General features: G+C 44.2%; 1 protein-coding gene across 4 annotated transcripts in view; it reads left to right on the top strand.

Moving 5' to 3' along the window:
- Positions 1–26451, top strand: part of LOC148025255 (uncharacterized) — an 86170-nt gene that overhangs the window by 37323 nt on the left and 22396 nt on the right. For all 4 annotated transcript variants that reach the window (XM_087692257.1, XM_087692254.1, XM_087692255.1 and 1 more), the window contains one exon: positions 17239–17353. In XM_087692257.1, coding sequence (XP_087548383.1) covers positions 17258–17353 — 96 coding nt within the window. In that variant the 5' untranslated portion in view covers positions 17239–17257. The remainder of the gene's footprint in view (positions 1–17238; positions 17354–26451) is intronic.

Here is a 26451-nt window from a genome sequence, read left to right as displayed (position 1 = left end):
CTACTCGACCAGTGACTGCATCTCCAAATGTGAAAGTGAGCTCGCGAAGAAATGGCTCATAGTTATGAAGTATTGGCATATTCTTTTCCAAGATTGGGGTGAACCATTATAACGGTTGACCACAAAGCAAAATCCCAATGAATCCCATCTTGGAAGCATCATCTGGATACCTATCCGGTTGCATGCGGATATAGAGCTTTACTTGTTGTAGGAATCCCTTGAACTTCAAATGGTCACCATTGAACTCCTCTGGCATGCTGATCTTGGGTTCTCTTGTTGGGGGTTGATAAACACGTGGAATCATTTGATTAGTTTCTCTGTTGTTATGCAAGTCTTGGATTTGGTCTTGCATCTCTTGAAGCGCAGGGCCCAAATGCATAGGATGTTCTATTTGAAGTTGCACTTGTCGTTCATTTAAGACTTGAATTTGTTGTTGGAGGTTTTGAAGGGAGGCCACGATTCTTTGAAGGGTTGCCTCCATGGTGCTTAGTAGGGCTAGAAAGTAGTCTTGCCAAACTGTTATGGGAGCACTAGATTGTGCTTGAGAGACTAGAATAGATGCAAGATTTGTTACAAGAATTTTGATTTCAAGATAATCCCACGTAGGGGCACAAGGTATAATGATAACTTAACAAGATACGGAAAATCCCACAATTCGGGACCATAGGTATAGACAACAGGACTTGATAGGATATGAAGGATCCCACAACCCGGGATTGTAGGTATGGATACAAGATATCGGAATTACATGATCTCCCTCAGCGGGGATGAACAAGATACAAGACGTTACTAGACAAGATCTCGTACTGCGAGATTATAAGGTGACAAGACATTAGGAGTATAATGGAAGACAAGACAAGACTATATATCAAGACTAGACAATAACTAGAACGGGAACTCGAAGTTACTTGGTTGGAGGTCTCGACTCCTTGAGCTCCCAAGACTGGCATTGGAAAGATTGAGGAGCTCTACGGCGAGCCCCTTCTTTTACAGGTGTTGGAGGGCGGCTAAAGATCTTCTAGGATGTTCCATGATGACATCATCGATGATGCAAGCAATAACATTGCATATCTTTTAGAAGGTTCTATGATGACATCATTGGTGATGCAAGAGATGACATGGCATATCTTCTAGAAGGTTCTATGATGACATGGCAAGGGTGCATTCGCACGGTTGAATCGAGGATGTCCTATTAAGGGTGCGTTCGCATGGGGTGTGGATTCATATGGCATGGGTAAGAATTAATCCATACACTTGATCATGGCATGTCTATGACAACATACGCAGACTTACTCACTTGCTAATTAATTTGGTAATACACACTTAGATCATGGGTGGTCTGATATAGTACAATGATACAATGATAATGACTCATCATACTCCATACAACAAGGACCATTAGAATAGGGCCATGGATACCCAAGCAATGGTTGACCAAGCCACCACACCAAGGTGCCTCAGAGAGAACCTGATATTGATGTCGATCGTACTAGCTCTTGAAAACAGAAAAGAATCATATCAATGCTCGATGTCTACCAACAATGCCTCAGAGTAGCATACATGACTAACTTGTTAGCAATGCCTATTAGCATATGTGACAATTGATTCCTTGCCTTTCGCTAGATTGCCAAAGTGTTCTCTCATGTGAGCTCGAACTAGGAGCCAACCCTGCTCTCTGTCAAGGAACAACCCATCATAAACTTGGATATCAATCTTAGTGCGACGATTTCAAACTTGTCATACTTTAGTCGATGTGGAAGGAATGTCCCTCTTTGAATCCTTTGCACTTATATACTTGTATAGATGAGGCTCACTTGCCCCACCTCACCACCCTCTCACACACTCTCTATGGTATTGCAGGGGCAACCAGCCCCTTGCCCTTCTCTAAAGAAGAGGATCCCTTCTGTACCTTTGGCCTTCGCCTTGGTTGGAGGATTCAAGTCAGAGTTGGAGTTGGAGGATGAGGATGACTCATTAGAAGAGTCCATATCATGCTTTCTCTTCTTCTCCTTTTTTTGTGAAGTGCTAACTCGTTATAGTCCTTGTGCAAAAGTCCCTTCTTACCACAGTGATAGTTGTGGGCCTTCGACTTCTTTCTGTCGTCCCTCTCTGAAGCTGCAAATACCATATCATAGCCACCTTGTCGAAATGAAAACCTTCCCTATAAACTCAATGATGCCTCATACTCAAGCTTACTTATCTGATTGGCTGATTTGGACGCTCTCACTGACTTAGAGTACTACTAGACTTTTATGAGTGGTGGATTTTGGACCCTTCTCTCGTTCTATACAAGTAAACCACTTCTTCAGGTGTACATAACAATAAAATTACTTTATAAAATAAAAAACATTCCACACACATTGTGACCTTCTCTTTCAAACTGGGAAGCTTGCTCCTATTTTGTAGGAGGGGGAGGGAGACCAACGATACTAAGATCTCAAAATCTTTGCAACCTCTAGAAGATACTAAGATCTCAAAATCTTAGCAACCTTTGGAGATCAAGTTCTTGACTAAACAAAGCAACTTGCCAAGACCAACAACCAAGATTTCCAATCAAGTAACAATTTATTGTAATCATGGTAAGATGATGGGTAAGAATCATGAATTTTTTCATGCAATGGTATCGAGGTATTAAAATAATTGGGAAGTTGAGTTTTTGAAGAATTTTGAATAAGAAATGATCTTTCAAGCATTTTTGAAAAACTCACGAGAACTTCTTTGACCTTCCAGGATGTTGAATAACACGAATAGGGAACAAGCCCATCCTTGTCAAAGAAACCCTTAACAAGGATAAGACTATCTTTATTGCCTAGTCGTGCACCGATTTTGGAATAGTAGTAAACATGTAATGAAATGGGTTCCATCTGATTCCGAACCACAGGAAACATCAAGAAAACGGTGAATCATTGCTAGTCCCTCCGAGAAATAATATCAAAATGTGAATTAGGAACTTACGTTAGAGCGATAGCCAGCTCCACAATTTGTGAAGCTACCATCTTCTACTACTACCCAGAAAGAAATGCCTTTAAACTCATGTTTGATATCCAAAGTGGGAAACAATGGGTGACCCGAGAATCCATAATTGAGTTCACTTTGGAGGTGGTAGAGAAAATCTTTGAAATAAAAGTAAAGTCAAGAAGGTATGTGAAAGCTTAGAAATTGGTGGAAGTGCCTCAACAATGGAAAGATCCCGTTCTTGGCCAAAAGGGAGTGTTGCTACTTGGTGTACAAGATGAGGAGCTAATGGTCACTGTACACATGTTTCATCATTTATTCACCTACAATAAGCCCTCGATATCGGCCAGACCAAGATGCCCAAGTGGCTTATGGAGGACATCCTGACAAGGAACCTATGGAAGCAAGGTTTGAATGCATTATGGATTTAGTGCATCACAAAATCCTCAACCAAGGCCCACAAGGTCTACTCAACCGGCAATTTGAAAGAATACTATCATCAATTATGACAGTGCTCTATCCCACCTCATAGCCACTCGCATGGGCTTATTCATAGGGCCCAACATTGTCTATCTTCCACCATCGAGCCTATAAGAGCTAGAAAAGAAACAACAACAAAAAGAATTAGGAGGACGATTAGAGCAACGGAAAAGACAAAGGGAAGAGGATGAGGAGGAATAAGATAGAATTCAATTGGAAAAAGCCCTCAAGCAATCCAAAGATGAGTATGATAGAAGGGAACAAGACAAATAGGATGAACTAAGAAGGGAGTGGGAAGAGTATCATCAAGTTATAAGGCTCTTCTTTTGAAGAGTCCTTGCGCAAGCAATTGGGCAAAATCTTAAGAAAAAAAGGAGAGGGAAGCTTTGGAAAAGGAAAGGAGAAAGTAGAAGAGCTTCCACCAACCGACCCGACTTTCTTGCTCAACCTCCAGAGCTAAATGGAAAACCAGACACAAGGCAACTGTAATAGTTGCAGACATAGATAGTAGAGCTAGTCAAGGCAAGACCTATGGTTGAGATCATCACTGCAACACATCGGTAAAGGCAACAACAAGCCAAGAGTACTTAGAACCAACCCAAGCAATAAGGCATATTGGGCAGTCTAGAGACATCGGAAAAAATGTGTGAAGAGCTCAAGGAGAGCAGGGCAGTAGCACTTAAAGAGAAGTAGGAGGCCCAAGGAAAACTGAAGGAGACTCAAGAGAACTATAAGACTCTTATCATTCAGATGAAGAAACAAAAGTTAGAATTCCAAAAGCAGCTGCAAGAGAAGGAGAATAATACCTTGCAGAGAAAATGAAAGAGCTCACTAACAAAGAGGCACTATTAAGGGATGAATTCCAGAAATGCTTGCAAGAGAAGGAGAATTCCTTGCAAGAACAGGTTGAGAAACTTAGCAAAAAGGATACAATCTTAAAGGAGGAGCTATAGAAGCAATTGCAGTAAAATAGGTTATCCTACAGATTCACGCTACAAAGATTTAGGAAAGTAAAAACAATTGCAGGAAAAATAGGTTATCCTATAGGTGAAGGCCATAGAGATTCATGAAAGTAAGATGACACTGAAGGAAAACTTAGTAGAAATAAATAAGATGAGCAATCAAATGGCTGATATGAATTGCCAATCGCCAACACTCCAAGTTGAGCTCTCTTAGTAGAAGGGAAAAGTATAGCTTTGGGAAAGAGAGCACGAGCATCACATGCAAGAGAAAAAACAATGGAAGGTTGCCTATGGGGAATTGCAAAGGACAATGGCCACCAAGCTGACCCAAGCAATAGATTCAGGAGAAAGGGGAAGCACAAAGATTGTGGGAATTAGCTACCCACTGATGTAGGAGTTGCTTTATATGGGGAATTTCAAAGCAAGGTCAAATTGGATGCTTATAGGTTCATCCTCACTAAGTAGTAGGAGATCTACAAGGAAGTGACACTCAAGAGCCTGCACTCTGCAAATTGACAATCCTACAGAAGTCAAGGCTCAACTTGGAATAGCTACAAGCATGTTGGTAAGGCATCGAACAGGTCAAGGAGGTCAACCTTATGATTATAGAACCAACTAGATAAGACCTCATATATCACCTACAACAAAAGGTATACAGGACCAAGAGCTACATGCCTTTTAACTCCTACAAGTTGAGCCTTTTTCACTAGTATCTCCTCTTACCATGGAGCCACCCGCCATCATGACACTGCCTGCGGATCTACCCAATCTGATAGACTTTGATCTTGGAGAGTCAGTGAAGCTTGGCCAGGACAGCTAGAATGGAGATACTCCATCTTGGAAAATGACAAGGTAGTGTGGTAGGCCTTTGTTTACTCCAATGTTGGTGCAAAGATAGATCCACTCCATTGCCCCTATCCTTGTTATCACTGCAAGGAATACAAGGAAAGAGAACACGGTAGATACAACTTTTCAAAAATTCCAAATGGTGAAGCTTCTGAGAAGAAAAGACTCTAGTTGTTCTAGCAATTTGACCTCATTCCATCCTTCGCTCATTTTGTGAGGTGATTTTCAAACCGCCGAGATCCTTCCTTCACAACCATATGCAACTACCTTCGCCTCCTCATCACATTGCCGTGACAACCTGCCACACCATACGAGGGCTATTGCCACTATTCTTTGATGTAAATGTAGGTATAGACTAAGTGGTGATGATATGGCTACACCTTAGGGCAGTGCTTTTTCCTTACTACATGTAGCTTTTACAGGATATGGTTGATAGCAGATTCACACATTGTATTTATCCCTTCTTTCCAGAGTCACGCCTACAGCTATGTAGCTCATTAAAAGGGTATATGCTTGTAAAGGATACCTCCAGCACGTGCTTAGACCAGTCCTTGAGTAGTAGAAATGTGTGTCAAATTGATTTTTAAAAAAAAAGGAGAAAAAGAAAAAGGAAAGAAAAAGAGAGAAGCAGAATGACACACTCACTATACCTAGGGGTCCATCCCCTAGTCCGTGCCCCCACACCACAATCTTAGGGGATATCATGGGCAGGACGACTCAAGCATGCTCGATAGACTTATCGCCCTAGGCATAGTAGTGCATCCAACCGTGCATCAACTAGGTCCTCAAGAAAAAGGTTGGAATGCCCAGGGGGGATGGGAAAACCCTAACCCTAAAAACTTGTATAAAAAGGATAAGAAAGAATGGAACAAGCGATTCTTGTGTGTGCTAACTTTAAGCTCTTGCTTTTTTGCTTTTGTCTTATGGGAGAGAGAGCGAGGGAGAGGTTGAGATTGAGGGAAAGAAAGTGAGTGTGTGGTGAGGGACTAAGGGTGAAGCTGCCTCCTCTTCTATGTACTCTCTCATGTCTTATTCATACTTTCCTCTTACGTGACGAAAGCCATAGAGAGTGTGGGAGCCTAAGGAGTGTACCTAGGATCGTGGGATGCGTGAAATGTCAGAGTGCAGCGATGCGGAAGTGTGGGACCAAGACTGAGAGAGAGAGTGAATGCAGAGAGAAGAGAGAGAGAGAAAGAGACAGTGGAAGATGAAGATCTGCTGTATAAAGTGTGCTGTATACAAAGATATGCAAATATATATACGGGCGTAGTGCGTGGGACTGCGTGTCTCCACCTCGACGATGCAACCTGCTGTCCATCTCGAAGTACGCTGCAGTCTGCACGATCTCCAGTTTGTAATCTGCACAGATCTCCAGCCTGAGATCTGTAATCAGAAGTGTGTAAGTATGTGCTGACTGCCGGCTATAAATAGCTGAAAAGAATGTGCCCAGAAATGGCAGGTCGGCTGCATTAAATGCAGCCGACTGGTACAGTACAGGTCGGACTGCCACGTGGCTGGCTGACTGGTCAGTCCGACCAGACTGCCACGTGGCGCCTGCACGGCCAGGACCTAATAATTGCTAACACCCCCTCTCAGAGCCTGGACGGGGCAGAAGCCTGAGGGATCTGGCATGTCTCCGAAGTAGAGCCTGGGGAAGCGCCTTCGTAAACAAATCTGCAAGATTGTCCTCCGTCTTGCAGTACTCCACAGCTATGGTCTCATCCAGAAGCTTCTCCCTAATGAAGTGGTACTGGATCTCGATGTGCTTCGTCCGGGCATGGAAAACAGGATTTTGTGCCAAGGCAATGCAACTCTCATTGTCGCATCGCAGAAAAGTAGGACGAGTCTGGGGGCAGCCAAGCTCCTCCAACAATCTCCGAAGCCACACAGCCTCACATGTGGTGGAAGACGCAGCCCGATACTCCGCCTCAGTAGATGAAAGGGCTACCGTGGGCTGCTTCTTGCTACTCCATGAGATAACACTTGCACCCAAGGTAAAACAATAGCCTGTAGTAGACCGCCTGTGGTCCACATCACCAGCACAATCCGAGTCGCTCCAACCTGCAAGTACAAGATTCGAACCACCTGTGCCTGCTGGATAATGAAGCCCTAAGTCAGAGGTCCCCCTCAAATACCGAAGTATCTTCTAGGCAGCCTGCCAATGCACCGTTTGAGGGTCACTTATGAACCCCGCCAAGAGACCAACAGCAAAACAAAGATCAATACGAGTGTTGAGGAGCCATATCAATGATTCAATCAACTGACGGTAGCGGGAAGCTTCCGCCAAGGGAGAATCTGAATGTGAAGTGGCCTTCTAGTTCGGATCCATAGGAGTAGAAATGGTTCGATAATCCTCCATCGCAAAAGAAACCAAGAGCTCCTGTACATATCTCTGCTGAGAGATGAAAATCCCCCTCTGAGACTGATAAATCTCATGGCCCAAGAAGAAGTGGAGTAGACCCAAGTCCGTCATCTCGAACGCCTGATGTAAAGCTGCCTTCGTCTCTTTGACCTTCTGTGCATGATCACTTGTGACAATCAAATCGTCAACATACAATGCAAAAAGCACACAACCAGCCTCGGAAGTGTGTACATAAAGCTGCGGATCGGCCTGGGAGCGCCGATATCCCAACTGTGACTGAAGGAATGAGTCAATCTTCTCGTTCCATGCACGCGGAGCCTGCTTGAGGCCATACAAGGCCTTCTTCAACTTGTAGACTTGTCCGTCTGAAGATCCAAAGCCAGGAGGGTGCTCTACATGGATCTCCTCCTTCAAATCACCATTGAGGAAGACTGACTTCACATCCAACTGGTAGACAGCCATCTCCTATGGCCAGCCAAGGCAAGAACAACTCGAATAGTCGCCATACGAGCAATGGGGGCAAAAGTATCATGACAGTCAATTCCGGGGCGCTGTGCAAAACATTTAGCAACAAGGCGAGCCTTGTGCTTGTCCAAAGAACCATCGCTACGATACTTGGTCTTGAAGACCCATTTGACGCCAATCACCTTCTTATGAGAGGGGTGAGGCAAGAGATACCAAGTGCCATTCCTCTCAATAGCCTCCAACTCGGCTTCCATAGCTTTTTTCCATGGTGCGGACTGTAAAGCCTCCTTCACGGAGGTGGGCTCTCGATCTTGCATAACACGGGTCATCAAACAATAGTTAGAGCAAACAAGCTCCGTAGAATGTGCCTGGTGCCTCCGTGACTGCCGCGACCATCCTGCAGTCCCCACTCCTCAGGAACCCCCTCGATCTCTGAATCATAGAGTGTGTCACGGACCCAACGAGGAGGAGGCCGGACCTCTCCTCGTCACTCTTTATCAGCTGAAGACTTTGGGATATCCACCGGTGGTAACTCCTCGGGGGTGACCGGTGGAATAGTAGACTCTGTATCAGAAACAGAATCGGAATCAAAAGGCGCTGGCTCCAAAGGAACTGTCTCGGGAGCCCAACTCTCCCCTGGATCTCCAAGAATGGGATGCTTCTCACCCGCTGCTATGGCCGGCACCTCCATGAACGGCACATCTCGATTGGTGTATACATCCCGCTTTACGGGATCATACAAGCGATAGCCTTGGGACTGAGAGCTGTAGCCAACGAACACTTGTCTTCGGGAAGCCGCTTTAAATTTATCACGATGAGTCTTGGGAATGTGAACATAGGCATCACGCCCAAAAACCCTAAAATAAGAAACATCGGGCTTAGTCCCAAAGTAAGCCTCAAAAGGTGTCATCCCATCAACGGCCGAAGCGGGGGATCGGTTGAGGATATGGACTGCAGTAGCCATAGCCTCGGCCCAAAGAAACTGAGGTGTCTGTCGGTGCTCCATCATGGTGCGCACCATCTCGATGACACTTCGGTTCTTCCGTTCAAGAATGCCATTTTCTTGAGGAGTGTTGGTGTTAGCAAACTCCTGGTGAACGAGCAAACTCATTAGAAACAAATTCACCACCCTTGTTGGATCGCAAGGTCTTCAATCGCCGGCCTGATCGGTTCTTCTCAAAGAGAAGCCAATCCTTGAAGTGAGAGAAAGCCTCCGACTTCAACGCCAAGAAATAGGCCCAAGTCATCCTGCTGTAGTCATCTACGATCAACATGAAGTACGAGCTTCCTTTCAAGGACTCGTTCCGCATAGGGCCACAAAGATCCATAGATACAAGCTCCATCGGGGAAGTAGACCACCGCGAAGCTTTGTTGGGAATGGCATCCCTATGCTGCTTCCCACGAATGCAGGAGACGCATGGCTGCTGGCTCACCACTATGTCTGGCAACCCTCAAACAAGCTGTCTACGTGACGCCCTCCGAAGATAATCATAATTAAGGTGACCAAACCTAGCATGCCATAGCTCTGACTGTGTCTGAGAGGTAAGAAGAAGAGTAGGGAGAGCGGTAGAAGACGTCAATTTGTAGATGCCGTTCTCCTCATATCCTGATGAGAGAACCTTCCTTGACCCACGATCAAGAACTCGCACCGAATCACTGTCAAACTCCACCAAAAGTCTAAGTGAACAAATCTTATGAACCGAAAGTAGATGATACCCTAAACCTGGCACATGTAAGACCTCTGAGGTATGAGTACCACCACGTCCATCGGGAATAAGCTGCATCTCACCCCGTCTTGAATAGACACCAAAGAGCTATATCCGATGAGAATTTGCCCACGCGAGGGTCGCAATTGGGCAATACTAACTGATGAAGGAGTCATGTGCCAGGAGGCACCACTGTCAACGATCCACTCTCGAGCCTGGGGAGCTGTCATCGCAGCATCAGAAGCCTTCGGTGTAGAGTCCTCAATGACTGCTAGATGAAGAAACGCAGCTGATGAGGGTGCAGCCACCGCTCCAGAATCCTTCGTGTCCTTCTTGTTGGTGTCCTTCTTGTCTTTGTCGGGGCAATCCTTCTTCCAATGGCCGGTCTTACCACAAATATGGCATGTGGATTCTTTTTCCTTGTCCTTCTTTGACTTGTTGTCCTCCTTCTTCTTTTGGTCCTTCCTCTTCTTCTGAGAGGCTTGACCTGTTAAAGCTTCCGACTTGGAAGCATGCTGTCCCTTCAGTTGTTCCTCCTGGTCCAAGACCATAGGAACCAACTCTTCCCACCGAAGAGTAGACTCACGCCCCGAAGCAATTAGGGCGGAGTAAAAAGCACCGAATCGTGGCGGCAACTGGGACAGTAGTGTAATCGCCATGTCTTCGGAGGAAATTGGCTTCCCCGCATTTTGAACCTGTATCTGAAGCTGTCTAAGCTTGTTGATGTGCTCCCGCAACGAAGAAGACTTGTTCACGGACAAGGTCCGCATCTGCACCTCCAAAGAAACCTGCTTCATAAGGGTCATCCGGTTATACATCTGGTCAAGCTCCAGCCATATCTCCTGCCAACGTCAAGTGCTCGATGTGGGCTATCACGGCTGTAGTACAAGACAGAAAAAGAAAAGAACGAATCCGGGCATTCAGTTTGTCCCAGTGAGATTGTGCCTTGGCCAACTCCGCACGAGCATCGGAAGAGAGTTTGGACTCATCTCTCACCGAGGGCCGGTCGATCTCCTCCTGTACAAGCTCTGCCAAATCGTAAGACTCAAGGATGGCCAACATCATCACGCGCCAGAAGCGGTAATTGTCGCCGTCGAGCTTTTGATTTGCGGGAAGAGCCGGTAAGACAGGCACCTTCCAATCCATGATCGTCTGGAACTCCAAGTCAATCTCTGTAGACATCTTCACTTGTAATGCCTTCACAAACGCAAAAGTAGCCCCCTCTGAGTGTGAAAACGCAGCCTGCTAGGGCTCTTTCTTCCGTGTCCCGAACCTTCTTCACCTGCCGAAGGCGATGAAAAAGTAAAACCTGCACTTGAAAGCTGAAAACAGAGCCTTCCTCCTCTTCAAACAGCAGTAAACAGTAGCAAATCCACCAACTGGACTCCTTTCCCGCGCGCCCACGCTCGCTTCACCCTTGTTCCAATGCGCAGCCCTCCCGCTCGCCCTCGAACGCTGGAAACGCAGCCTTGTGTCGCGATGGAATCTCCTCTTCAGGAAGGTTCTTCACTCAGTCAGCCCTTCTTCACTGCTCTGATACCATGTCAGAGTGCAGCGATGCGGAAGCGTGGAACCAAGACTGAGAGAGAGAGTGAACATAGAGAGAAGAGAGAGAGAAAGAGACAGTGGAAGATGAAGATCTGCTGTATAAAGTGTGCTGTATACAAAGATATGCAGATATGTACACGGGCGTAGTGCGCGGGACTGCGTGTCTCCACCTGGACGATGCAACCTGTTGTCCACCTCGAAGTACGCTGCAGTCTGCACGATCTCCAGTCTGTAATTTGCACGAATCTCCAGCCTGAGATCTGTAATCAGAAGTGTGTAAGTATGTGCTGACTGCCGGCTATAAATAGCCGAAAAGAATGCGCCCAGAAATGGCAGGTCGACTGGTACAGTACAAGTCGGACTGCCATGTGGCTGGCCGACTGGTCAGTCCAACCAGACTGCCACGTGGCGCCCTGCACGACCAGGACCTGATAATCGCTAACATGAAAGTGTTCTTCAGATATGGAGATTCACCTCATGTATTCACTACAACCGTACGTGAATTCATATGTAAGAGACTGTGAGAGGTGATGTAGTGGTTGAAGCTCCTGAAAGAATAGGAGTATGTCCAAAGTCCTGACGTTGAGCGCTTGGTGCCCAACACTCCTCCCAAAGAAAAGTTTCTCAGGTCCTTGATATAAGAAGGTTGGTATAGAACACATCGAACTTTGGAGACAGTAGCTGAGTTAGGAGAATCATTGCGAGATCCTCTGAAGATATAGTCATTCCAAGGGATACAAGCTCATCTCTCATGTCCTCTAGTTTATTGATGTGATCCTTCATAGAAGGAGAGTCATTAACACTGAGCATCTGAAGTTTCTTCTCAAGAGAAATCTTGTGAGCAAATGTCTTCTGATGATACAAAGACACAAGCTTCTTTCATACTTTTGTAGGTGCCTTTAACATGCAAACATGTACTAGGATAAAATTATGTAAGCTCATGAAAAGGAAGGATTGGGCTTGAGTGTCATGAGAACATGTATTTTTGAAACCTCACTTAACATGTGGATTAATTTTTAATCACATGATTAAGTAAATGTTGCACATGTGAGATGCAACTGGGGTTAAAGTAAATTTACAAGCTCGAGACTCGAAGAAATCACGGTATGTCAAAGGCAAAAGTTGCTATAAGTTATGCCGCACAGGTACTTGGTGGTATATGGTGCCAATTGTTGGCCTAGGTCATCCATTTGGCCATAAGTGTCAGTTGGTAACACTAGAGAAGTGGCGTTTAATGGTACCTAACACCAATTTGATGGTCAAAGATGACGCAGAGATACTCGGGAATGGAAGTTGCCTAGCCAATTTAATTATTGGCCAGTTAGATTATTTTTCAGGGCACCGAGATAATTATTAGATTAATTTTCAGTATTAAAAGGCTGAGAATTAATATTTTATTATGGAAAATGTTGAAAAAACCATTTGGGAAGGCTATCACTTGTCTAAAATGCCCATGCAAGACTGAAAAACGTCTTTAGAGGCTAGAGAGAGGCATTTTTATAAATTCAACTTGCAAGAGAGAGAGGGGAGGCTGTTGGTTTGATTTGCAGCCATTGAAGGACCTTCTGAGATTGCTAAGGGCAGGAGAAGACCAATCAACAGCAGGAGACAACATCTACAGGCTGTTGAGACATGGCAGCAACAGTAAATGACTGATTTTATTCAGTTCTTTGCATCTACAAGCTGTTGTGGCAGGGCAGCAGCTGCATTTGACTGATTTTCAGTCATTCTTCGCGACAAGACTTTGCATTTTTTCTCTTTACAGCTTTCCCTCTCATCTCCCAGCCATTTCTCAGCCTTGCTTCGAAGATCTTAGCATTTGGACCCTTGGAGGTTGAGAAATTTCAAATTTCTCTGCTGTATTTGCAGCAGAAATTAGGGTTTAGTAGTAGCCTCGGGAAGCGTGCCAAAAATTGGAAGCTCCAAGACTTGGATTCAACAGGGCTGAAGCTGTTTTTAGCCTATTCAAGTGGAGGGAGCAGCAAATACTTGAATTTGGGGCATTTTCCATCTCCATCAAAGTGGGTGAAGGCCAATTGATTGCTCGAAATTAAGGGGCAATCATATTAAAAACTTGCTGGTGATTTTGAACAGCAAGGGGAGTTAGAATACCGAAAGAGATTGGGAGAATCCTATTGTAAATCAACTTCTTCTTCAATAAAGCTAAACAAATACCAAAAGGGGCACCAATTTTGGGGCCAATCAGGTGTGCATTGTCCAAGATCAGTAGGTAAATTTGTATTTTCAGATTTGCACTAATTGTTTGCTGCTGTAATTAAGTTGTAATTGGGGATTTACCACCCATCCACGGAAGGCTCTTGAAGATCAAAGGTGTCAAGTATGCATTCCACCTTACAGGACCAAAGTGAATAGATGGAACCATCTAGCCGGTCCTCTTTGGTTGAAGAAGGGAGAACAGGCACTTGGATAGGTGGTGCCATGTTAGCCGACTTAAATGCAATAGAATGGGCTCTATGGGAAACATGAAGAGAGGGCAAGGAGAAGGAGAAGGTTGCTTTGAACAATGAGATTGTATAAAAGGGCTCGGCGACCTCCCATAATCATGTTGCCGTTAAGAGGAGTGAAGGGAAACCTCATCGTCCGAATCATCAAAGCCTATAAATTAGGGAATAGACATCTTTGTATAATGTGCAAACACACACAGGCTGCTGCATTTTGCTGTAGGAGAGCCCAAACAGAGGGAAAATCAGCAACACTTGCAAGAAGAGAGTTGTGGATGTCCCGCCTTTCTCGAATGTCACCTCTAAAATGTAAAAAATTTGTGTTTACAACAGTGAATAGTAGGCTGAAATTTGAGTTTTCAGCAATAGTGTTGTCTCCTCTTTTGTTGGAAACTTTGTGTCCTCACATAGGCATAGAAACAAGGAACGGCCGTTTCGGCCTATAGGAACGGCCTAATGCATTCCGGACCCTTGAAGGAGGTGAAACGGCCAAGGAACGTTCCTTGCCGTTCCCAAGGCCGTTCCTTGCCGTTCCTCCTGCTGTTCCTTGTTTGGAACGGCCGTTCCAAGCCTGTTGACAAAAAATTTACGTTTTTTCTTTTTGCTTGTATCACACTTCTTCTACCACATGTTCACCCATCTCCATCGCCTAATGTGCACACACTAATCTCTCTCTCTCTCTCTCTCTCTCATTGAAGATTCAAAGTGTCAAGACAACCCACAAGCCAATCAAGAGTCCATGCAAAGTTCAAATTTGATGCATTATGAACTCTTGCAAATCACAATCAAATTTCAGCCTATTCTCAATTCCAAGGTAGTCATCCATTTATATTGTCTAACTTCAAGGGAAATTGGGATAATTGGGGCAATTCAGAGCAATTTGGAGCTATGGGGGTAATTGAGTTAATTTTGGGACATTTGGGTCAATTTGGAGCATTGAGGGATATTGGGGCAATTAGAGGGACATTCTTTGGGGCAACTTGGGTCATGCAGGGCATATTTGGGGCACTTAAGACATGTGCCGTTCCCCCCTTTCCCGTTCCCCCACCTTGGACGTTCCCCACGTTTCAGGGGTTCCCGTTCCCGTTCCCGTTCCCGTTTCCGTTCCAGGTAACTATGCACATAGGTGATGATACCATGTGAGAGTGTCCAATGGAAGAGAATCACAAACATGGAGAGAAAAGGAGAGAAGAAGAGAAAGCAGGAAGAGAAGAATAATCTACACTGAACAAAGATGAAAGTTGAATACAATGATTGATCAGTCCTTGCATGCAGTCCGAGGCATCAGTGAGGGCACCAGATCAGGCTGAATAATGATGACAGCACCTTTGATGGTGATGGTGACAGAGACGGAGTGTATGTAGCCTATTGTCCACAGTGGAGGCAGAGAAGACTGCAGCCACCTGATGGAGAACCTGGAAGACAAAAAGTGAATGATTTTCCCATTGACTATATCTTCTATATATAGTAGGGAAAAATTGGCTGACTGCATTAAATGCAGTCTGATTGTGATGCAGTTGCAGAAATGCTGACATAGCACTTAGCTAGTCAGGAAAAAAATTGCTGTCACCTTGGGGGGCTGGAAATCATCCAGCAGGGCAGCACAATTGACAAGCACACCAAAACTGAGAAGAAAGACACATGTATACGCCAAATGTTCCTATCAGACTGTGTTTAGGGCTTACAACCAAGAGATGACAGATTGACAAAATAAGGCAGGCTAATAGCCTTATCCTGACAGCCCTTGAGGTTGTCACCCACTACCAGGAAGCCCAAGAAATGCAGTTGCCCCTTGTTGGTTGCTATCACTTGCCTATGTAAGATCTCCCCAAGGTGTCACCCTGTTGTTTGGGCTGCAATGGTTGATTGTAATCCCATCCTGTTTGCTGGCGATGGCTGCAACAGCCTCTCTGCTTGTTGTTCCATCTCCATAACAACTCTCCCCTCTCTCTCTCTTCTAGCCTCCATCCAACCTCTCCGCACTTGCATGGGCAAGATTTGCCAAGTGGCAGCCCTCTTACACTTAGAAGTATAGTGGAAATAATAATACGTGTGACTGAGTACCTTGTAAATATCTGAAGATTCGCTTAACAACTTGCCAATGTATGGTCTGTGGTTGTGCATAAACTTGCTCACCTGAGATATTGCATACTGAATGTTAGGGTGTATGTCGCAAAGATAAATAAGACAGCCAACAACTTGGTTGTGAATTGCGACATCAAATATCTCTTCACTATCATACATAGACAGCTTTAGGCCTAGCTCCATAGGAGTGCACATAGATTTGCAATCTTGCATATTAAACCTATGTAAAAGTTTGTCCACATATTGTGGCTATGACATGATGATGCCATGCTGATTTTGGGTGAATTGAATCCCCAAATAGTAGTGTAAACAGCCCATATCTAACATAGCAAATGCATGCTTCAATTCAGCCTAGAAATATGCAATTTTATCCTCTTTAGGTCGGGTGAGTAGCTTATCATTCACGTAAAGAATGTTAACCAGCAAGCCCTCCCCTTCATTCTTAATGTGGAGAGTGGGAGTAGTTGGACTATTTTCCAACCCTTTGCTGGCCAAATAAGCATCAATGTTAGAGTACCATGCATGAGGAGCATGTTTGAGACGATAAAGAGTCTTATGCAACTGGCAGACCATGTGCTATTTTCCCTTCACTACAAGCCAAGGAAGTTGTGAAACATATACATCCTCATGTAGATCTTCATTAAAAAATGCTGCCTTGATGTCCAATTGATGTATTTTCCATCCATAATTTGCACCCATGGCAATGACACATCTCACTATACTCATAGGGGATGTAGGAGCAAAGGTTTCCTCATAATCTATGCCCTTTCTCTGTGCATAGCCGCTTGCTACCAATTGTGCCTTGTACTTGTCAATAGTGCCATGAGGCTTACGTTTGAGTTTAAAAACCCAGTTTGTGCCTATAGCCTTTTTACGAGGTGGTAAATCCACAAGATCCCATGTATAGTTAGTGGCAATAGAGTTCAATTCTTCTTGCATGGCCTGCATCCAATGTACATCTTGTTGGGCTTCGTCCAAGGAAGCAAGCTCATTATCATTTAACAGTGACCTCATGAGAACACATGCTCATCGCAACATTGGTCTTCAGAAGAGTGCTGAGTGTAATGTTCTGATCGTTGTTTCCTTCCTTCATTCCATGATAGATTTTTAGTCTTCCTTACCTTTTGGTATGAGAAACCTCTTCGGGGCATTGGTATATTTCCACACTGATGAATATCTAGCATGGAGCATGCAACTCCAATATAGTTTCCACATCACATTGTGTTACTGAAGGTAAGAAAGGGAAGAGCTTCTATTTTGCAAATTTCTTGAGTTGCTAAATGCAAAGTGATCTATTGCTGTGTAAATTCAAACTAGCATGTGTATTTAGATTGTCATAATATGGTCATGGCTTCTCAAATTTTCAGGTATCATATGTGAGATACAATGGAGCATTTTGAGGAGTTCCCTTTCAATATTGGACAAAGAATAGAGTCCAAGTCAAATGTTAAAGGCTATCGAGGGGCTTGGTTCCGGTGTGAGGTACAAGGTCTTAATGGCTAGCAATTTAATTGTAGTTTGTTAAGGTACAGCCTTTGAATATGGTTGGCAGCATGCTGTTTTCACTTAGCAAAATGGCCTGTTTTTGAATTTGTGTCCCTTTGAATCACTTCACTGTGTTTTTTAGTCCAGCTAGGTTTATAAATGAATGTATTTGTGTGTTACATCAGAATGTATAGTAAGCGCAACATCCCAAGATACTACTGTAGTACACAATTTCAGAGGATACAAAACAATGGAAATACAGAAACCTGCTTTAGTAGTGAGAATGGGCACGTAAGAGTATTTTGTAGGAAATCTAACAAGGACGAGAAGCTGCTTGCAATAAGCATCAAGGAGTTGACACTGCAAGTGCTGGTGGCATCTATTAACTGGGCACCATAATCAGTCACAAGCTTGCTGTTTGGGTTCATTGGTGTAGTGATGGCATTGCACTCTGTTGTGTCATCAGTACAAGGAATCTCCAAGCAATATTTTTGTTGGGAAAGGGAGCCCCATGCTCATTTTGAAGTGTTTCCATGCCAATTAAACTATTGTAGCTGACCCAACTCAATCGTCCCAAATGTAGTCCGTAGCTGATGCATCATATTAGCCACCTTGGCAGTATGTGAACTGTAAAGATAAGATCAGCTACTTACAAGAAGAAATAAAGGTTCAGTTGGAAACAAGTAGAGGTTTGCATCCAGTTGATTGTGGATGGATTCAATGTGATCACAAGAAGGGATTTATGCTATCATACCATGCTTGTAGCGCTTGCATCATGCCGTAAGGGCCTTCCCCAAGCAATAGACATGCTGCTCATGTGTTAGAATTGCAAATCTCACAAGCTGCTCCACATAAACCTCTTCTTGAATCTCTTTATTCATGAATGTACTCTTGATGTCCATTAGGTAAACAGGCCATTGATGGTAGATGCTAGAGCCAAAACAAACTGATTAGCTGTCATGGAGGCTGTAAGATAGTTGGCTGTCCAAACTGAGCATGCTGAAAATTATTTACTTGCACATGCATACTGGCACCTTGCCCATGGGTTGAATGCTCCAATTTGAGCTTGCTGTGCATTTGACACATTTGGAGTTTTTCCATTACGAAGGACCATGCAAAATTTCATCAATGGATGCTTAGTAAGAGTATTCAATCTGCCAATTGGACAGAGCAACTTTGCCCTAAACATAGCATTTGTATTCACTTCATCCTTAGTCTGTAGACTCACTAACTAGCGACACACTCTATAGCATTTGTACCATTAGTGGCCTGGCACCCCACTTCTATACGATCATCCATAGAACCTGTACTGTGCAATGATTAGGTGTTTATCAAGGTCCAAGGATAGTGAGTCCCCATCATTGTCATCATGTTCCTGACATGACATCTTGTGGAGACACGCTAGGGTTTGCAAAGGAAAACACTAAGTTTACAATATGACTGAAACATAGAAAACACAAAACACAAGAAATAAGATAATTGAATGAATGACAATGGATTAATAATGATTGGAAGTGTACAGAAGGCTCAATGGCAGTCCTGTCCAACAGCTGGTGGTTCTCATGGGAGGAGGCTGAGGGAGGAGTTAAGAGTGTGACATCCACTGGAGATTGATCTTGAGTATAGTGACCAACAGTTGGAGCTGCAGAAGTGGGCAGGCAGCAAAATGCAGCCTGTGGGATGTGCCAGAGCAGTAGGTAACCTTTAGGAGCAGTGAAATAGCAATCAAACCTGAGCTGAACCAAAATGCAACCGTCTGGCAATGACACTGATAAGGGTGGCAGCTGGGAAGGGCAGAACTGGGGCTGGAGGTGTGGAGACTGTCTGGATGATGCAGATGTAACCAGCAGCCAGGTGCCTACTGTAAAAAGCAAAACACAAAGGAAGACTGGTCTTGATGTTGCCAAAACTGAGTACGGTAGAAAGCTAGGGCAAAATGCAGCCTGTAGGAGCCACCAGGCTGAAGAGTGCCAGCTGGAGAAGACCATGGTAGCAGGCTGAATGATGATGACAGCAACTGGGCAAAACGCAGCTTGAAGAAGTCATCAGTCTGATAGGTGACAACTGTGGATGGTTACAATAGAGTTAGAGGTGATGACATCGGCAGGTTGGACTGAAACATCGACTAGTGGGCGCTGATGGATGGAGGGCACTGATGGATGGAGGGCACTGAAACATCGACTAGTGGGCGCTGATGGATGGAGGGCACTAGCTGAGAATCGCCATGGCACTATGCTGGATGAGATAGACTGATGAGGGTAGGTAATGAACCAGAGGAGACCCGGATACAAGTGACCTAGCACACTTTCTATGTATAGATGAGGAACCAACTGGAAAGTAGGGAGTTTGCTTATAGGATAGTGAAAAACATTGAGGGTATCTGAGTTTTGGGGGGCTGTTTAATGAGCTAATGAAGATTTGATGTGTGATGCACCGTTTTTTAGCTTAACACCCCCTCTTAGGCCTAAAACTAGAACTAGAAAAGGACTGCAAGCATACCTCGCTGCATGTGTATCTTGAGGATGTGCCACCCATGGTCAATGGTACACATTGGCTGCCCAAGAACTTACCGATACTACTAATGCGATGGTCATCTTACGTGGGGAGTCCAAAGGGCCACCCTAGAGAGGCCAAGGCATTGGAGGAAGGGTGCTTTCCGGCTGCCAAGTGGCCTATGAAAGCCTGCAAAGGCAATGCTCTAACCACTTTGAACTTTGTTGTTGTTATTGCACTTTTTTTTTGTTTTTTTTCCCAATGTAGCAATGTCCATGGGGGGAAAGAGGGATGGTTGGCTCACAAATCATAGAACAGAGAGCATGGACAAAGTCAATTGCAAGTGTGTCACTGATGAAAGAATGATGAAGAAGTACATGGAGGTATGATGGTGATAGAATTGTAGGTGAAGATTGCTCATTTAATGTTAGCAAGGTGCTTATGTGTGCTTTGCTGAATGAGATGCATAGATAATTGCTAGGTGATGAGAATGTGCATGCAACAAGGTACCACTTGGATAGTGACCCTTGAGGGGAAATTGTTCACTTGAAGCACCCTTTTACCAAGATGATAATGATCATGCAATGTAAAGGTTAGGTACAATAGTGAAGGATTGCATGACAAGAAGACAATGCCGAAAATTTGAAGAGACCTAATGAAGGGTAGAAACCTCCTCTCAACCATGGATGTTGATACCAAAGGTAGAGGAGAATTTGAAAAGACAAAATGAAGGGTAGAAACCTCCTCTCAACCATGGATGTTGATACCAAAGGTAGAGGAGAATTTGATGTCTGTGTTGAGAATCAAGATGAAATGATATAGTCTGATGATGAAGGTAGACCCAACACCTCTTAGCTGGAAGAGCCTAAGTAGAATTAAGCATTTGGTAAATGAAACATTCTTGTAGTCAATCTTGAGAGAGGGCTTTGTTGACCAGTGGCATAGGCAAGCCCATATCACCACCTTGGGAGAGGGCTCTAATGCCAATTGAGAATTGCATGAATGAATCAAAAGAGAAACTTTCATACCAGATGTTTAAATGGAAAAATAAGTGACTAAGTGTGTAGTGGAAGACTTGACAAAATGCATAAGTATAACGAAACCTATGGAAGCCTAAAAGAAAGGGAGCTAGCCCAAGGTTTCTAAGGATGACCTAAAACTCCTAAGAAACTAGCCTAAAGGGAGTTAATGATCAAACTGGTTGGATATGCCATAAGGCATTGATTGAGAGGGAAAATCTTGAATCCATTGCACTAGTGGCAAGCCATTGATGAACATGGGTAGGAGGGGGTCGATCAAATTGGTTAGATATGCAATAAGGCATTGATGGAGAGGGAAAATCTTGAATCCATTGCACCAGTGGCAGAAATTGCACTATCTGCTTGGGGAAGACCCCCTTTCAACTGTAAGAGTACACAATGGAAGAGGGACATGAAGGTGGATAGAAAAAGGAAAGAGAAACGATAGTAAGAAGAGAAGAGAAATCTACACTCAATCTACAATGAATGTTGAATACAATGGAAGACCGATCAGTTCCTAGACTTAGTGCAAAGTGTGTAACTGCGGGGAAGAACGTGAGAATGACAATATCTTGAACTTAACCAACTTGATCAATTATCACCATGAAAATTGAGAGAGAGAGAGAGAGAGAGAGAGTTGATATCGCATTGAGAGGAAAATCGGTCCCTATCTCTTTATAGGAATTTATTGAAACAAACCTCGGGCATTGAGTGCCTGAACCATATACCAAAATATCGTTAAAAAAAGTACGTGTAAACTTCCAATGCGCTCTAAAGATTCTTTCTATCATTCTTTTAAAGGGTGTAGGAGCATTGGTGAGACCAAATGGTAGCACAAGAAATTCATACAAACCAAAAGTTGTCTTGAATGCCGTTTTATGAATATCTTGAGGAGTAATCCTTATTTGATGGTAGCCGTTCTTCAAGTTAATTTGGCTGAATACTTTGGATCCATTCAATCTATCCAAGATATCATCAACTCTTGGAATGGGAAATCTATTCCAAATTGTAATCTTGTTGAGGGTCCTATAGTCTATAGACATACGTGAAGGTTCATCTTTCTTTTGCACTAAGAGGATTGGAGAGCAAAAAGGTGAGGAACTGGGTCTTATTAGACCTTTCTCCAAGAGCTCATTTACTTGCTTCATAATCTTCTCTTGTTGTGTTGGACTCACACGATAGGATAGCTTATTTGGAGGTGAGCTCCTAGGAATGAGATCGATGTAATGATCTTTTGGCCTCTCTGGTGGTATCTCGTTAGGTAAGGTGTCTGCAAAACAATCTTCATACTCCTTTAAGAAACTCATTCAGTTCTCGTTCATATTTGAGATAGATTCTTCAATTCTAGACTCTTTGTTAGAATCTTTGACAAAAATTGAGTACAAGGAAATATACTTTTTCATTGCTTTACAAATTTATACATGGGATAAGATGGGAATAGAGTTTCCTTCCACTCCCACATCAAAATATACATTTTTACTTTTGAAAAGGAATCTAAATTTATTTTGATTCAAATCAATGGTTGGATCTATTCTTCTATGCCAAGGTATTCCTAATACAACATCATAATGGCCAAGATCTTCCATGAGAAAACTCTCATGATCTACATAATCTCCTATCTCAATTCGTAGTTTCCCAAAAATGGGAGTAATTTCAGATTCCATTTCTTGAAAAGCGACACTTAACATTTCTAGTGTTCCAAACCTCTCCTTTTTAGATGTAGAGTTTCAACAATCCGAGGATGGATACAATGATATGTAGCCCTTGTATCAAAATGAATGAAAACATGTTAACTAGCAATCTTACCCCAAGCCATAAAAAGCTTTCTTTTCTTTGACGGAGTTTTATCGTTTTACAAGGATTCCTTAGGTACAACATTTGCTTGAGGTGTCTTTTGGGGCTGGTTTTTCTTCTTTGCCTTATTAGGACATTGACTAGCCATGTGTCCTTTTTCTCCCCAAGAGAAATCATTCTTCTCTTGTATATGTTGCTAACTACTGATATGTTAGCTTCTTTTTGGATGGCAAAGGTGGTCTACCTCTATCCTTATGCTTTAATTCTTGTTTATTTGACTTCTTTTGGTCAAACATCTTGGTCTTCTTTCTTTGTCATCTTGGGCTGCTTTGAAAGTATCAGGCTTTGTCATCTTGACAGCTTGCCATACGGTCGGATCTAATTCATGGATAAACTTTCTCATCTCCATATTGGAAGGAACTTCATAAAGAGAGAAATTTAAGAGAAACACCTGTAAACTTATTGATATATGTTTCAACATTGTCTCCATGGTTTTGCTTCAGCTCATCCCATTCTTATTGCACATCGGCTTTGAAGGATGAAGGCAGAAACTTCTTGTTGAACATCTCCTTAAACTCTTTCCAAGACTTGGGTTTCTTTCCCTCTTGAACAACTTTGAGCCACCAATTCAAAGTGGCATCCTTCAGATGCATTTTAACTATTCTAATTTTTGATTTTTCTGTATAATCTTCACCACCAAAAGCAGCATCAAACTGTCTAGTAAAAGACATAGCTTTTTGAGAATCTCTCTTACCATAGAAAATGTCAAACTTGACGTTCTTCTCTCCAGGCGTGAAGTCTTTTTTAGCATTGTTTTTCTTTGCTTAAAACATATTTGGAGATTTAGCTACCATGGAAATGGCCAGTTCTTTGGCTTTCTCCTTGCCCTTTTCCATGGAGAGATTCTTAGGACAAGAGGAAGAAGCATGTGTATGATGAGACTTTGAAGTCACCACTTGCATGAATAATAGGTGATGTGTTACCTTTCATAGACTTAGTTGCATCGATAACATTGATACCTTTTATGCTGAGATAGGCCTTCGCAGCCGTAATACCATATGTCTCAAGAGCCTTCTTGGTAAGAAAATCTTTAAAGATCTTCGCTTCAGCCTATGCTTTAGCCCTCCTCTCCATCAAAGCTTGAATTTCTCCATCAAAGCTTGAATTTCTAGATTGGCTTTCAGCTCCCAGTATCTTTGTATCTTCTCATAATCAGAGAAGCATATAGATATAGTGTTGGGAGTCTTTCGGCGGCTCACCAAAATTCTCCTTTTCACCTCTTGACATGGTGAGAAAGTTGGACCTAAAGATCTTGTTACCCAAAAAAGTTTTTGCAAATAAGTCATCCTTGCTCTGATACCAATATAAGTGTAGGGAAGTGTCAGAGTGCAGCGGTGCGGAAGCGTAGGACTGAGAGAGAGAGAACGCAGAGAGAGAAGAGAGAGAAGGAGACAGTGGAAGATGAAGATCTGCTGTATAAAGTGTGTTGAATACAAAGATATGTAGATATATACACGGGCGTAGTGCGTTGGACTGCGTGTCTCCACCTCGACGATGCAATCTGTTGTTCACCTCGAAGTCCGCTGCAGTCTGCACTGTCTCCTGTCCGAAATCTGCGAACAGAGACGGAATCTGCGCGTGCCACCGGTCTGTAAACTGCGAGCAGAGAAGTGTAGGAGACTGCTGGAGAACTCGGCTATTTATAGCCAGAATCTGGGCAAAAACCAAGGCGCCAGAAATAGCCTGTCAGCTGCATTAAATGCAGCCGACTGTCTGAACAGGTCGGACTGCCACGTGGCAGTCTGACTGTGCAGTCCGACTTCACACGGACAGAAACTGTCCGACTGCACCTGCTGCTCCTGTCCAATTGCACCTGCTGCTCCTGATTAGGCTGTGATCTCTAACACCCCCTCTCAGAGCCTGGGCAAGGCAGAAGCCTGAGGGATCTGGAATGTCGCCGAAGTAGAGCCTGGGGAAGTGCCTTCGTAAACAAATCTGCAAGATTGTCCTCCATCTTGCAGTACTCCACAGTGATGGTCTCATCCAGAAGCTTTTCTCTGATGAAGTGGTACTGGATCTCTATGTGCTTTGTCCGAGCATGAAAAACAGGGTTCCGTGCCAAGGCAATGCAACTCTCATTGTCACATTGCAGCAAAGTAGGATGAGTCTGGGAGCACCCAAGCTCCTCCAACAATCTCCGAAGCCACACAGCCTCACATGTGGTGGAAGACGCGGCCTGATACTCCGCCTCAGTAGACGAAAGGGCTACCGTGGGCTGCTTCTTGCTACGCCAGAAGATAACACATGCACCCAAGGTAAAACAGTAACCTGTAGTAGACCGCCTGTGGTCCACATCACCGGCCCAATCCGAGTCGCTCCAACCTGCAAGTACAAGATCTGACCCATCTATCCCTGCGGGATAATGAATCCCGAAATTAGACGTTCCCCTCAAATACCGAAGTATCCTTTGAGCAGCCTGCCAATGCACCGTCTTAGGTTCACTCATGAACCTTGCCAAGAGCCCAACAGCAAAACAAAGATCAACCCGAGTGTTGAGAAGCCAAATTAAGGATCCAATCAACTGACGATAGCGGGAAGCATCCGCCATAGGAGAAGCTGAATGGGAAGTGGCCTTCCAGTTCGGATCCATAGGAGTAGAAAGGATCCGACAATCCTCCATCGCAAAAGACACCAAGAGCTCCTGTACATATCTCTGCTGAGAGATGAAGATCCCCCTCTGAGACTGATAAATCTCATGGCCCAAAAAGAAATGGAGTAGACCCAAGTCTGTCATCTCGAACGTCCGATGTAAAGCTGACTTCATCAACATACAACACAAAAAGCACACAACCATCCTCGGAAGTGTGAACATAAAGCTGCGGATCGGCCTCCGATATCCCAACTGAGATTGAAGGAACGAATCAATCTTCTCGTTCCATGCACGAGGAGCCTGCTTGAGGCCATACAAGGCCTTCTTCAACCTGTAGACTTTCCCATGTGAGGATCCAAAGCCAGGAGGCTGCTCAACATAGATCTCCTCATTCGAATCACCATTGAGGAAGGCCGACTTCACATCCAACTGGTAAACAGGCCATCTCCTATGGCCAGCCAAGGCAAGAACAGCTCTAATGGTCGCCATACGAGCAGTGGGGGCAAAAGTATCATGACAATCAATCCCTGGGCGCTGTGCAAAACCTTTAGCAACAAGGTGAGCCTTGTGCTTATCCAAAGAACCATCGCTAAGGTATTTGGTCTTGAAGACCCACTTGATGTCAATCACCTTCTTATTCGGGGGGCGGGGCATGAGTGACCAAGTGCCATTCCTCTCAATAGCCTCCAACTCGGCTTCCATAGCTTTCTTCCATGGTGCGGACTGTAAAGCCTTCTTCACGGAGGTGGGCTCTCGATTCTACATAACACGGGTCATCAAACAATAGTTAGAGCAAACAAGCTCCGTAGAATGTGCCTGGTGCCGCCGTGACCGCCGCGGACCATCCTGCGGTCCCTACTCCTCAGGAATCCCCTCGATCCTTGAATCACGGAGTGTGTCACGGGCCCATCGAGGAGGAGGCCGAACCTCCCCTCGACTCTCTCCATCAGCTGAAGACTCTGGAATATCTATCGGTGGTAACTCCTCAGGGGTGACCGGTGGAACAGTAGACTCTCTGTCAGAAACAGAATCAAAATCAAAAGGCACGGGCTCCAACGGTACTGTAGCAGGAGCCCAACTCTCCCCTGGATCTCCAAGAACGGGGTGCTCCTCACCCGTTAATATAGCCGGAACCTCCA

The sequence above is a fragment of the Lygodium microphyllum genome, chromosome 14, assembly GCF_053477565.2.
Source record: "Lygodium microphyllum isolate KBCC chromosome 14, Lygodium_microphyllum_v1.1.10, whole genome shotgun sequence".
NCBI lineage: Eukaryota > Viridiplantae > Streptophyta > Polypodiopsida > Schizaeales > Lygodiaceae > Lygodium > Lygodium microphyllum.
Note: the sequence above shows the minus strand (reverse complement) of the source record. Positions and strands in the feature narration are given on the sequence as shown.